Source organism: Sesamum indicum, linkage group LG1 (assembly GCF_026168435.1).
Source record: "Sesamum indicum cultivar Baizhima isolate 11 linkage group LG1, ASM2616843v1, whole genome shotgun sequence".
NCBI classification, from domain to species: Eukaryota; Viridiplantae; Streptophyta; class Magnoliopsida; order Lamiales; family Pedaliaceae; genus Sesamum; species Sesamum indicum.
In genome coordinates, this window is record NC_142657.1 from 8,526,575 (window position 1) to 8,541,704 (window position 15,130).

The 15,130-nt window shown below is 38.6% G+C and overlaps 1 protein-coding gene across 1 annotated transcript; it reads left to right on the forward strand.

The window, feature by feature from the left end:
• The first annotated feature begins 9,974 nt into the window (after positions 1 to 9,974).
• LOC148789433 (dnaJ homolog subfamily C GRV2-like) lies at positions 9,975 to 14,890 on the forward strand. Its single transcript, XM_088885431.1, has 5 exons — positions 9,975 to 10,047; positions 10,158 to 10,542; positions 10,722 to 10,846; positions 11,185 to 11,308; positions 14,684 to 14,890. The coding sequence occupies exons 2-5, from the start codon at positions 10,450 to 10,452 to the stop codon at positions 14,732 to 14,734; spliced, it is 393 nt and encodes a 130-aa protein (XP_088741557.1). The 5' UTR covers positions 9,975 to 10,047; positions 10,158 to 10,449; the 3' UTR covers positions 14,735 to 14,890.
• Positions 14,891 to 15,130: the final 240 nt, after the last annotated feature.

The window sequence follows — 15,130 nt, forward strand, 5'->3', positions numbered from 1 at the left end:
CATGATCACTGTAAAACATTGAAGATGATTGGCAGAGTAGGAGATAAGGAGATCCTCATCCTTATAGACAGTGGGAGTACTCACTGTTTCCTTGATGAGAAAGTGGCAAGAACTCTTAACTGCAGGGTAGAGAACACTACTCCTATGATGATCAGAGTAGCAGATGGCAGCAAGCTTGCTAGCAAATTAGAATGTGATCAGTTTACCTGGGAAATGCAGGGGAAGAAGTTCACACATCCTGTAAGATTGCTCAAACTGGGGGGATATGACTTGGTTCTTGGATGTGACTGGCTTAGTGGCTATGATCCTGTGGAGTTGAATTTCAGTCAGTCTAAAATCACTCTCAATCATTCAGGGAACAAATTGATCTTGTATGCCCCACTTAAGGAAACCAGAGAAACATCAATGAGTGCCATGATCAGCTTGATGAGAAAGAGAAATCCTAGTATGCAAGGTGAGTTATACCTCAATCATAAGACTCTGCATGAAGGAACAAGGGATAGCCAAGTACTTGAGTTATTACAGCAATACAAAGATGTGTTTCAGGAACCAAAATCTTTACCACCTGAGAGGAGTATTGAGCATTACATAGAACTATTACCAGAAGCCATACCTAAGAAACAATACCCATACAGGTATGCCTATGGGCAAAAGACAGAAATTGAAAAGCTTGTAAAGGAAATGATGGAGAATGGAATAATAAGACCAAGTCAAAGCTCTTTTGCCTCCCCAGTACTCTTGGTGAAGAAGAAGGATGGTGGATGGAGGCTGTGTGTAGATTACAGGTACCTTAACAAGCTTACTGTGAAACATAAATTCCCTATACCTGTCATAGATGAGTTGCTTGATGAACTTTATGGTGCTAAGTTCTTCTCCAAAATTGATCTGAGGTCTGGTTATTTTCAAATAAGAATGAGGAAGGATGACATCCCCAAGACAAGTTTCATCACCCACAGTGGGCATTATGAATTTCTGGTTATGCCTTTTGGCTTATGTAATGCCCCATCCACATTTCAAGCACTAATGAACACAGTGTTTGAGCCTTACCTCAGAAAATTTGTCCTGGTGTTTTTTGATGACATTCTAGTATACAGTAAAGACTGGGGAATGCACCTAGTGCACCTCAAGAAGGTGATGGAATTGATGAGGAAGCACCAGCTGTATGCTAAGCAAAGTAAATGCTATTTTGCTCAAAAGAAGGTGGAATACTTGGGACATATAATTTCTTGGGAGGGAGTTGCAACTGATCCAGGAAAGATTGAAAGCATGGTGAACTGGCCTGTTCCCTCAAATGTCAAGGCATTGAGAGGTTTTCTGGGACTCACTGGTTACTATAGGAGGTTCATCAAGGACTATGGGACTATTAGCAGACCCCTCACAGCATTATTGAAGAAGGATGCTTTTGGTTGGAATCCAGAAGCTGATGAAGCCTTCAATCAACTCAAGAAGGTGATGACTACAGCCCCAGTGTTATCCATGCCTGACTTTTCCAAACCCTTCATTGTAGAGACAGATGCAAGTGGAAAAGGAATTGGTGCTGTACTGATGCAAGAAGGAAAACCAATAGCTTACCTGAGCAAGGCCCTGGCAGCAAGGAACCTTGGATTATCTACCTATGAGAAAGAGTTTTTGGCCCTACTCTTGGCAGTAACCAAGTGGAAACATTATCTGTTGGGGAATCACTTTATTATCAGAACAGATCAGAGGAGCCTCAAGCACATCCTGGACCAAAGGGTCGATTCTATGTTGCAGCAAAAGTGGGTCACCAAGCTCCTAGGTCTCAGTTATGAAGTTCAATATAAGAAAGGGACTGAGAATAGAGCTGCTGATGCTTTGTCCAGAATGGATCAAGTGAGTGATACTCAGCATTCCTGTGCTATATCCACACAGATCCCTATGTGGATGCAAGAGGTACAAGCAAGTTATGAGGGGAATACATTATTCCAGACAGTGATCCAAGCAAAAATCATTGAGCCTCAATCATTTCCTGACTATACTTATGAAACCGGGGTGCTGAAGAAAAAGGGGAAACTATGTGTTGGGAGCCATGGGGAAATCAGACAGAAAATTCTCAAAGCACTCCATGACTCAGCTCTTGGGGGTCATTCAGGGATTTCTGGAACTTATCAGAGGGCCAAGTTGCTGTTCTATTGGCCTACTATGAAGGATCAAAATTGGGTAAGGGAGTGTGAGGTTTGCCAGAGATCAAAGCATGAAAACTGCCCCTACCCTGGGCTGCTGCAGCCTCTACCAATTCCAGACCAGGCTTGGTCATGCATTTCAATGGACTTTGTGGAAGGGCTCCCTAACTCTGAGGGTAAGGATTCAATCATGGTCATTGTGGACAGGTTAACCAAGTACTCTCATTTTATTGCCCTCAAACATCCATATACTGCTGCATCTATTGCAAAGGTTTTCTTTGATAATATTTATAAACTTCATGGCTTGCCAGTTAGCATTGTGTCTGACAGGGATAAGGTGTTCACTAGTAAATTCTGGAGAGAGTTATTCACACTATCAGGGGTGTCCTTAGACATGTCTACGGCTTATCACCCTCAGAGTGATGGACAAACAGAAAGAGTCAACCAGTGCCTTGAGAATTATTTGAGGTGTATGTGTCAGCAAAAGCCAAAGAAATGGGCTCAATGGCTGACATTAGCCGAATTCTGGTTCAATACTAATTTTCACACTGGTTTAAAAGCTACACCGTTTCAGGCACTATACGGGTATCCTCCTCAACAGCTCACCATGGGCCCTTACCAACAGAATCACCACAGTGAGGTTGAGGAGCTTATACAGGAGAGGGCTAGGGTCCTACAGATACTGAAGGAGAATTTGCAGCTAGCTCAGCATAGAATGAAAATTTATGCTGACAGGAAGAGGACTGAAAGGGAATTCCAGGTCGGAGATGAAGTTTTTCTAAAACTACAGCCTCATAAACAAACATCTGTGGCACTTAGAAAGAGATTGAAGCTTTCAGCCAAGTATTATGGCCTTTATAAGATCGTTGAGAGGGTGGGTAAGGTGGCTTACAGGCTGGAGTTACCCCCAGGCTCAAAAATACACCCTGTATTTCATGTATCATTGCTCAAGAGGAAGATTGGTTCTAAGTACTTTCCTTCAAACCAGCTGCCTGAATTCGAAGATGAAACCTTCAAAATTTATCCAGCTGCCATTTTAGCTCGGAGAATGATACCACGGAACAATGTGGGTGTTCCTCAAGTGCTGATTCAATGGTCACATTCATCCCCAGAACAAGCCGTTTGGGAGGATTATCACTCTGTTGGAGCAAGGTTCCCAGACTTTGATCCTTGGGGACAAGGCTCAAAAAAAGCGGGAAGGAGTGTCGCGCTTTTAGAACAAAATGCGACTTTTATCATGGGGCGTCAGATCAAAGGGAAGGACGAGGGCCGTCCGATTGAGCCAACAAGGGAAATTAGGGATAATTTTGGGGATTCAATCGAAGACGGCGTCGTATCAGACGAACTAGGGCGCAATCAAGAGGAGAATGGAATTGGGGATTCGAAGCTCATCACACCCGTTCAAATGTGATCAGGCGCGAGAGACACGTGGACGGCCGAGGATCATGGCACAGTACTGAAGTCTGCTACTGTTCTAACTTTTGAGGATTTCAGCAAAATTGCAAGGACAAACGGCCCTTTTTTCTGATGGAATTTTAATGCTATTTCTGCTTTTATGTTCTGTCAAATTTTGTCTGTTTCATCAGACTTTTGTAAAAGGGAGCTGAAGACTGTAAACGGTTTCATTATGAATGAATTATCAAGTCTTTTCCCTCTGATTTCTTCTGCTGCTTTCCCACCTCCATTTCTGAGTTCAAGCTTTTCATTTTATCTTATTAAATCTGTTCATAACATATTGATAGATAAAGAAGGAATACTGGAATACTCTCTGTTGATGTCCTAAGTTTGCTCTCACTTCCTTGCTTGCAAATACTTTCTCCCTCCATCTTACATGTCATCTTTATCTTGCTTTCTAGTGCTTCTTTCATTTAATTTTTGCTTTGACAATCCTAATGTGTTTAACTTGCTCTATTATAATATCATATGGTCAGTAATTTTCTTCTACTTAAAATTAGAAAAATGTTGCTAAGGATTGTTGGAACAGTTTACATCCGAATTTGATGAATGTCTTCTTCTAGGTTTGGGATTACACTGGTTTTGGATATACAAGGTACAATGCCAGAGACATTAACAAAGAAATACTAGGGTAAGCACAATTCTGCAGCTGTCTCCCTCTGTGATGAAACCTGTAATGTCCACAGATTATCTTGTTTGTGGTTTTCATTTAGGTGTGTTGTGGAGAATAAAGTGCTTCATAGATGTTTATTATCATGCTTCATAGGCCTTTCCCTCTTTTTTTTTTTTTTCTTTCTTTTTTTCGTTTAATCCGTAATACCCAAACCTGAGGGTACATGTCTGTATAAGTTTCCCGTAATCTTCCTTTGTTATTCCAGCTCTTAAGATGTGACAATTTGTAAGACATGAACATTTATCTAAATCATGAGCGTTCCATGGTTGCTCAGGTGTCATTGCTAAGAGGATATAAATCAGACAGGAGACCTGCAAACTCGACAATGATGGCAATTCTGGATGGCTTTCAGAAGGCATATTCCGTTGATTTCAGACCACTCAATGCACTGCGCCTGCTGCATTCCAAGGGGCTCATTATATTTCACCATTGAAAAGGCAAATAATCTCGTATGCATCTGGTGAGCAGAGATTTCAGCTTTTCTTATGACTTGTATCAGTTAATTTTCAGAACCATGCTAGTTCTTTTTGAATGATGAATTCTATTACATGAAGTTTTAATGGAAGCCACTTTTTCTTTTATGATGTTTGGTCTCCGTGACCTGTCCAAATCCAATTTTCATCCCTCTTTATCTTCTAATTCAAGAACCAGCTTCAATTTCTGATGGTTTTAAGGGCCTTCACAGTTTATCATTGTTGGTTATTAGCACGAACAGTTCAGTCTCCTTTCCAAGTTGAATACATTCATCATCTAATACCATATTGTCAGTGAGAGGCTGTTTCTGCTGTTTGAACAATCCTCAAATTAGGATTTTCTGTACAGTTTGGTCTTATGTAGACGTTATTCGTGATATTCCTGTATTTAGTCAGTTTGGGTAATATTGAAGCTGATGAGCTTCTGCTCAAATATTGTTTCATTTGGTAATTTACTGAGTTGTGGAGCTTTGTGAGTATATGTATCATGAATGATTATGCTACTCAAGATTGAATTATGATCAGCTACCCCCAAAACACATTCATTTTTTTTTCTCGAAAATATTCAACTTGTTAATAGATCTTAAGCTTATGCGAACCGATTCATTAGTTCATTGGTAGTGCTAGCTATTCTTTTGAGTGGATGGGTGGGCTGGTCCTCGTCCTATGTTTATCTTTTTAATGTTGTTCAAGGGTTGAAGGAGTATAATATTTGGGCATGGAGATTGGGTGGTATTAAGTTAAGCACTAGTAGCACAATGACATTGGGAGGAGAATAAATGGAACATAAGTATTGTCAAAATCTTTTAGGTACCTTTGAGGACTTACCATGCTGGCGATCAATATAACAAAGCACGACGGTCTTGTTTATAAGAGTGTCACTTTTGGCTGTGTTTGTGACTTTGTGTGTATGTAATGATTCATGTTGTTCTTAGTTGTATGATGCCCTTATAAGTTCATGATTGATGGTTGGTTAAGGCTTCGTCTTAACAACTACTTATCTTTTTAAGCAATGCATTGGTTGTTCATATATATATATATGTGTGTGTGTGTAGACATTTGCCACATCTAATGCATTTGTCAACGTCTTTGTGTTTCAATGTTTCTGGACCACATAGGTAACCAAGCTTGTACACTCGTTTAAGGAAGGTTCGGAGGAATGGTCCAAGAAGGCGGTAGAGCTTGAGGATTCATGAAGACTTTAGAAGTAAGTTCTATTTGTAATTTATTTATCCAACAATAGCGAATGATGCACAGTACACTAATTCCTCTTGTGAACATGCAGTTTGGTTGTGGAATTTCAAAATTATCTGTTTTTCTTATGTCTTCATGCATGCTGGATGAAGGTGTATGAGGTGGCAAAGACATCTTTGAAAACAATGACACAGAAACTAGAAAGTCTTTGCAAAGTGATAATGGTGGTAAAAAGTTGATCATTTTCTTGGCTTTCACTCTTCATTTCATCCATCAAGCATTCCTTTATATGTTTGCATTGTTATCTTGAGTTCTTGATATTATCATCTACATTATGGGGTTGTGATTTTCTTTTTATCTATGGCAAGTTTGTTCCTTTGATAAATAGTGTTGGATGCTTTTTTAGTGGTTTTCAATTACTTTACTACTGTGGTGTGGGTGTTTCTCATCTTGTTTAATTTGGTTGTGCTTTTATGTTATCTCATTCAAGTAAACGACGTGTATTGTGTTCTTTGTGGAATATCAAGCTCTGTGAGACATTTTGTTGTCGGGATGTCCGTAATTGTTTAGCATTTTAGGATTGGACTCTTGGTTCAATTGAAATTACATGAAACTTCTCATATTCTAATTTTGATTTGAACAGCCCAATTCACCTTCCAAATGGGATAAAACCATTTCAAAAATAAAGAATTCCATGACATATATGTAGTGTTAATTAACACATAGGAACCAGAGGGTAACTTTTTTTTAAATTTTTGTTCATCTTTTGTTATCCTATCAAACTACTTTTGTTTTGTTTTCTTTTGCCAGTTACTATCAAACTACTTCCGTTTATATTATTTTTTAGTAATTTGACAAATAAATGTGATTTAGGAAGTCATAAGATTGAGACATGAATGCGCACTAGCGTTATGTGATTGTTGCTTGATTAACTTTGGAGTCGTTGAGGCATAATTTCATGCATTTTGAATTGCTTTGAAAGAGAGTTGGAATATCTTTGCTTCTACTAAATCTTAGGATTCTTGTGAGATCATATTTGTATGCTAAAACTCTACCCGATTGATCCTTATATCCCTAACATGGGACATGCATCCATTTTGAAAAATTCAAAGGCCCTTCCCCTTCCAGAAAAAAAAGAAAGAAAGAAAGAAAAGTAAGAAAAAGGAAATTACATCTACTCCGCTGGTTTAGGTCACTTAGTAACTGGGTAACTTCATCACAAATGTTGTTATTCACGTAAAACGGTGGCCGGAGCTATGAGTATGCAAAGCACTTTAGGTAAAACGTCTTTTGGTTGAGTAACCGGGTGCCTTCACCACAAGTGTTGTCATTCGCGTCAAAAGGCCAGAATGCGACGTTTTTTGGTTGAGTAACCGGGTGCCTTCACCACAAGTGTTGTCATTCGCGTCAAAAGACCGGAAAACGGCCTAAAGAACACAAGTCGCGGGCAAAAACAAAGGAAAAAAAAAGAAAATAAAAGCCGTGACTAAAGCAAAAGGGGAAGAAAAAAGAAAAAAAAATTCATTAGTGGCCAAAGAAAAGAAAGAAAAGCGAAATCCGTCCCGACTAGGTAAATATGAGGAGATAAAAGGGTATTGTGTTAGCATCGAGGATGATAACACTTTGAAATCCATAGATTTTGTGGAAGCTTGATTGTCCTCCTCTATACTTGGCAAAACGAAGTGTTGTGATGTGATTGGCCTCTTACCCTCGTTATGATAAGTTAGCATTTGCATAATGTATTGCGGCGTTTGTGTTTTGAGATTATGTGCACATAGTATTTCATTCTGTTGGAAGCAATAACTTTAATGACATTGCGGCAGTCCTTTCTTTTCTTTATTGATTTATTAAAAAATTGTCACATTTCTTGGTGCTGAAAATTTTTGTGTAAAATCCTCTACTTTGGGTATTGCCTCATCTTCCTGCATCAATATCTGCATATTTTCTTTGAATGTTGTGAAACTCAGAGCACTATAACGGGGCAGGCTTCTTAACATACCTTTTCTGATGTGTAGGCAATATTTGCTTCTTCTTCTTTTGTAAGTACTTTGTTGGTTCTATTAGAAGTAGATAATTGGGGGAAAAAAGAGAGGAAAGCAATATGTTCTACATGTTTGTGTTATTAAAAGTTTTCAAATTGGCTTTAACTACTTGGTATGTAGTTGTCATGAAGATTCTATAACTGATTAAAGTTTCATTTTTTTTTTCTTTTCCCGATTTACTTGTTTACTAGCAAATCCGGGTGGTGTGGTGGCATGTATGTATTCTGGACGTTCTGCATTTAAATTTAGAAAACTTAATTTTCTTTGAATTGTCTTTTGCATTGGACATAGTATTTAATTCAAAGAATCTCTTGCAGGTGAACTATTAAGGGAAGAGGTTATTTGTTTGCATCTAATATAGTATCTTCTTATCTATCTTGTCTGATCAAAGAAATTTGGTGTTGGGCCTTAAAATCTATGCCCTTCCTATCTATGACTAGTTGTGAAGTTTCCATGCATTTCTTATGTTTGATATGCAAACCTATTTGCACATTTTCCTCCTCCCCACCCCATAAAAAAAAACAAAAAAACAAAAAAAGAAGCTTTTGCACCAGAAGTTCTTTTCACGAGCCTGAAGGTTTTATTTTTTGCATAATGATTAAGAAAAGGGTATCTATTATGTGCAAGCTATAATTCTAATCTATATATAGGTTGTCTTTCTGATAATAATTGGGGTGTGGGTGTTACTTTCCATAACTATCTAGATTGAAAATGTTTTAAACACATATACTGTAGTTCCAAGTGACGACCATTTGTAGATGCTCTATGCCATAGTTGATGACCTTGTGGGACTCTCAGATATCATGACATAGTTTCACTTGATCTTTCATTTACAGATAATCTGGAATTCCTCCACCTGAGTAGAACTTTTGAAATTTGTGGAAGAGCAGCGTGCAAGCCTTAGTCATCATGGTTCATATGACCTTAAAGATTCGCATTCCTTTGTTTATGAAGCATTATCTAAGGAGCTCTATATTGGCAACGTATACTTGAGAGTCTATAATGATCAACCAGATTTTGAAATTACTAAGCCTGAGGACTTCTGTCTTGCCCTTGTTGATTTTATATCACATCTAGTCCATAATGCACCCGCTGCAAGCATGGATACTCATGTTAATAGTGATGTAACCACTGATGGATCTGGGGAGCAGCATCTGATGATTCTTCAGCATCACTTGATGGGAAAAGCTTGGAGAGGGAGGATTTGGAACTAGTTAAAAATCTTCAATACGGTCTGCTATCCCTTCAGGTAGAAGTCTGGTGGTTTTTCGTCTGACACTTTTTTAGTCACCCTTGACACCTTTTTTTTCTGTAATTTCAGCACTTGTTGACAAAGAATCTGAATTTAGCTTCAGTGGTCTCCACAAAGGAGAAGCTATTCCCCTCTTTGAATGCTTTTCTCTTCCTCTTTCTTCATAAAGCAACATTCCTCAGCTATGTCTACTTGTTTTGTCACGGTTGACTACATATGCACCTTGTGCGGAAGCAATGGTCGCAGATAGCTCTGGTCTGCTTGTTTTATTACAGTTGCTTCACTCATCTCCCAGCTGCCGTGAAGGAGCTTTGCATGTTCTCTATGCCTTAGCAAGCACGCCGGAGCTAGCTTGGGCAGCTGCAAAGCATGGAGGGTTGGTTTTCATTCTTGAAGTTCTCTTGCCAATACAAGGTATGCTGATCTCATAGAGAGCGGTTTCTTAAGAATTCTATCTTGCGCTCTAAAATGGAAATTTTGTGTAGAAGAGATTCCGTTGCAGCAAAGAGCCGCAGCAGCTTCGCTATTAGGGAAGCTTGTTGGCCAGACTATGCATGGGCCTAGAGTGGCGATAAGTCTGGCAAGATTTCCTTGTCTCGGTAATCAGGGATGGTCCTGGTGAAGCAGTTGTGATTGCTCTTGAACAAACAACAAAACTCCTGAACTAGTTTGGACTCCAGCAATGGCTGCATCATTGTCTGCACAAATAGCAACTATGGCTTCGGATCTGTACCGTGAACATGTGAAAGGACGTGTTGTTGATTGGGATGTACCTGAGCAGGCCTCTGGCCAACAGGAGATGAGAAATGAACCTCAGGTATAACTGCTGTGTGCTGCAGATGTACTCTTTTGTTTTTGATTGATTACATGGATGTTCTAAAGAACGCTTATTCTGTTTAATGACTTAAATCATGTATTGCTGTCTAGGTTGGAGGGATCTATGTTAGGTTATTCCTGAAAGATCCCAAATTTCCACTTAGAAATCCCAAGAGATTTCTTGAAGGGCTGCTGGATCAGTACCTTACATCAGTTGCCGCCTCACAATATGATGGCCAAGCTGTTGACACTGAACTTCCTCTACTTCTTTCTGCTGCTCCGGTCTCTTTACTCAGGATGTACCCCGCTCTTGCAGATCATGTTGGATATCTTGGTTATGTGCCCAAACTTGTGTCTGCAGTAGCCCATGGAGCAAGCAGAGAAACAATAGCTTCAGAAACCTATGTATCTGAGGATGGTTCGTCGCAACAAAATTCACAAACTCCTCCGGAGCGAGTTCGCCTTAATTGTTTACGTGTTCTACATTAGCTTGCAGGTAGCACCACTTGTGCAGAAGCTATGGCAGCCACTAGTATTGGGACACCCCAGATATGCTGTGGTTTTAAGCAGGCCCCCCCTTTTTCCCCTCCAAGAAAATATCATACAAAAGATGTGTTTATCTGATTAAACATCTGTTGCTAAGTTTGGTATTGTTCTGATGAGCTTTTTCTTCAGGTAGTTCCACTTCTGTCGAACGCGATTGGTTGGCAAGGTGGAAGCATCCTAGCTCTTGAAACCTTAAAGCGTGTTGTAGTTGCAGGGAATCGAGCAAGAGATGCACTTGTTGCACAGGGTCTCAAGTGAGCATCAATATCTCTTTAGACCCTAAGTTGTAGAATTGTTATGCAATGAAATGTGCTGACGTGGTTAATGAAACAACAATGCGCATAAATTCATCTGTGTTTTCATGATAAATTTTCTAAGATGGGTGCATAAGTAATGCAAATCATGCAATTAGTATTTACTAGATACAAAGTAATTTTCGGCCCACAACATGCAATTATCTGTCACCTGGGCTAAGATATGGGTGGGTGATTGAGTCTGTTTTTAGAATATTATTGGGATATGCATCCTGATAAAATTACTGTTGCATGTTCTCTGTGTCATGCAATAGTAACATGGCATATAATTGTTGTAGGGTTGGTCTTGTGGAAGTTCTTCTTGGCCTTCTTGATTGGCGAGCTGGGGGAAGAAATGGGCTTTGTTCACAGATGAACTGGAATGAGTCAGAAGCAGCAATTGGCCGGGTTCTTCAAATTGAGGTCTGTACCATATCATGATTTGTGTGAACACATACTGCCTTTTCTGCATGGTGGTTTGGAAAATTCAGATGGTGCCTTTAGATTTAATGATAAATGGCTTTATATCCAAGTATAGAACATTTGCAATGAACTAACATAAAATGCCAGACCAACCTTGTGGGACAGAAGTGGTGCATAATTAGCAAAAGAAATTATGTTCTGAATTCATATGATAAGTTGCTCAAGGTGGTCTGAGTTCTATTTTGTTTAATTTCTCCAGAAATATATTTGTGTTTCTAATCTCTTTGTGGTCATAATCCCTTTGCTGTGGGATCTTCCATGTTTCCTTCAAAAGGACAAGGAAAAACAATATGCACACCAAAATGAAAAGCTCTAAAAGGATTAGTAGTTTACAAGTCCTTGTTAAAAGCTTTTCTTGAGGTATTGTGATTGTTTCGTGAGTTTTTGATTAGCATGCGAGAATACTAAGTGAATAATGATTTATTTAGGCTTAAGAAAATTTAAGCTGCTGAGAAGATTTCTGTATCTTCGTTTCACATGTATCTTTGATCTGCTTTGCACTGTAGATGCAGGCTTATTAAGGAGTTCTTCCATACTCTCGCATAGGATGGGCAGGATAAGGTCAGCTAATAGTGGGGTCTAGTTTGGATCTAGGTAATAGAACCGCCAGGATAATAGATCATATGCTCTGAATTTGTGGGTTGATCAGGCATAGTGCATGAGTTTTAATACATTTAGTGGGTAATGTTGTGACACTGCAGATTATCAGGAAACATGGAGTGTAAGAATTTTTGAAAAGCATGAATTGTTCTGAAATAGTTTACATGCCAAATGTATGTGATACTTGAATTAAATATTGAAAAGCATATTTTTTATTTTAAAACTAATTTGCACACCAAGTATATGTGAAACACAATTGACAGATATGATGGTTTTTAGAATTCAATGGATCTTTTAGTAATTTAATATTCAGAAAAAGATGTCATACTTTGTTGTAACGAATCTTCCAATAGACGTTATTGGTGATATTCCTTTTTTTTAGTCAGTTTGGGTAAGATTGAAAGTGATGAGCTCCAGCTCAAATATTGTTTTATTTGGTAATTTACTGTGAAGATATGATCAGCTACCCCCAAAACCCTTCTATTGTATTTGGTCTCTGAAATATGCAGCCTGTTTGTTTATACTTCAATTTTTAATTTTTAATTTAAAATTCTAAAATAATAATTAAAGTAAAAAAGTATTTTTTTTTACGTATTCTCACTGAAAATATGATGTACGTATTCTCACTGAAAATATGATGTTAATGTAAAATAATTTCACGCAAAAAGCTATATAAAGTTGAAATTGTGCAATTGTTACTAAAAATTGAATTAAAAAATTTGAAAGAAAGGAACAGAAAATTATAGATTTAAAACAAGAAATAAAGAGATAAAAAAGAAATAATATTTTCCTTTGTGTTATTGATTCTCCGCAATTGGGTTTCTGGGAAGTGTACATTTCTTCTCTCTAGTAAAGGGGTTTTTCCCCTCTTTCTCTTCCATCATCAACAAAATTGATCTTTCACTTCCAAGCACTTTGGCAAGCGACCACTGCCGGAGACCCACTTCTGTTCCGGCGGCCCGTCGCCGCCCAACTCCATCATTTTCCCACCACCCACGCGCCCGCACGCGCGTCTTTAGACTGCAACACAAACCCCCTTTTACAACCAATCTGCTCAATTTCTCTCCGTCCGTCACTGTTGCCGGCGACCAGCGCCAACATTGGAGTCCCCTCACCCCACGACTCTTTTCGGACCATCCCCCGGCTTTCTCCACCGGTCTTCGGCAGGACTGCAACGTCTCCACTTTTTTGCTCCTTTCCCCTTTCTACATTGGACACTTCGACTGAGGCCAGTGGGGGTTAGATTCCTTGATCCACTTGCTAGACTTCTTGTTTCTTGGAATGATCTTAAGAGCTGGAGTTGGAAGTGGTTACCAAAGGTAGATTGTTGTTATGTATCTGCTTTTCTACTAAAGCTATTACCAATGCAGGTTTTCTCTTTGTATAAATGAATTAAACTAAGCATAAGTTGATAGAAACCGACATACGTTCTAAAGTCTTTCTTCTTTTGAGGAAACGAACTTTGTTGTCAATCAAATAGTTTAAGAACTCTACAGGTTTTGACATTTGTCTTGTTCCATGTTGACATATGTTTGAATTAATATCTTGGAATTGGTGGATGTTGTTGTTCCGTCGCAACACCTGGAACCTTATAAATACACAATAGTGGGGGTTGAGGGTGTCGAGGCAAATAAATTTCAGATTTCTTGAACAATAGTCCATTTTTTTAAAATTTTAGGTTAGTCGGCTCTTCCACTCTATTTTCCTGAGCTCCTCAATCGCTTAAAACTTAGCACCTCATACCCTTCACTCATTTTATTATATGACGTGTTGCTGGGTTTGCTCGGTTCTTGTGTGTTTATAGGGTTGTAATATGCTTGCCGGGAGGGGGCGAGGGAATTGGTCCAGTAAGGGGATTGCTGTGGCCCTATACTTAGATGCCTTGCCGTAAATATGTTCTTTTAGTGTGTATACAAGAATAAGAAGTGCTATTTTAAAAGCTTATATATATTTGTGATGTTGAATATTGTAATATATAGGATGGCATTTCAATCACTATCACTATCAGTCATGCTGGTGCAGTGCCTGAAGAAGAGATTGCCCTGCATTAAGTATTAACTTAAAATTGAACTAAGTCCTCTTGAAACTACATCTTGCCCATCTTCAGAATGTGACTGTACCTTGGCTCATATTTCATTTTATCTTGGTTTATTGCGTTGTTTTATTGTTAAATTATGAATTGAAAATATGGAACAATGCAAAGGTCATTCTAATTCTCCCTTTGAAGATAAATGAACTTCATTTTGTTTGTTTCTTTCTCTGTTGCTTCTTCCCATTCTAAGAACAAGTAAAATGAAGTAAATGAAAGGGAAAAACCATGGTTGAGATCGTGCTGAGTAGTTTTATTGTCCAGATAATTATGACGGCCCTTTGCAATAGGTAAGAGGGTCACTGACAATAATCACGACGTGGAAATGATTTTTTAACTTGACATCTCTACGTGAACTATAATTTCATCTAGCCTTTGTCTTCAATTGCTAGCATTGCGAGTTTCAGGTCATTGTTTGTTTTATTTTCTTTAGAAAAGCAAGACGTCTTAGTGAGTGATTGATTGGAAATCTAAGTCTGTAACTCTTGATTAGTAATCTGCAAGATACCAGGTGTATTTTCTTTATTAATCTTTGCAGTGCTTGCTAGATGATATATCATTAGTAAGAAAAATATTTGCAATTATTCATATGTTTCATAATTAGTAATTGGACTGTTTCCATGCAGTTACCAATGGCCAGTAATGTTAACTTGGAAAGCTATATCTCACAGGACTAAAGGCTTTAGTGGAGCGGACCTTCAAGCACTTCTTTCTGGCACACAACTTGAAGTAGTTCATTTGCTCTTGGATAGGGAAGATGGCAGTGGAACTGGAAAGATGCCTATTATCACGGTTGCTCTTCTGGAGTCCATGGCATCCAAGGCTAAATGCCTAAATCATCAGTTTCAGAAGCTGAGAAGCGAGTGCTGCACGGCATTTACAGCCAGTTTCTCAATTCAAAGTATCTCTCATCCTCTCTCATTGGTTCAGTTTGAATTTTAAAATTTATTGATAGTTTTGTATGTGAATGTGTAGTTTTGGAAGAAGTATAGTAGGTACATCTTAAAGATGAAGCTGTGCTAGCAAATTTAATATTTTATCGATTGATAAAAAAACCATGATTGTCAATTTTG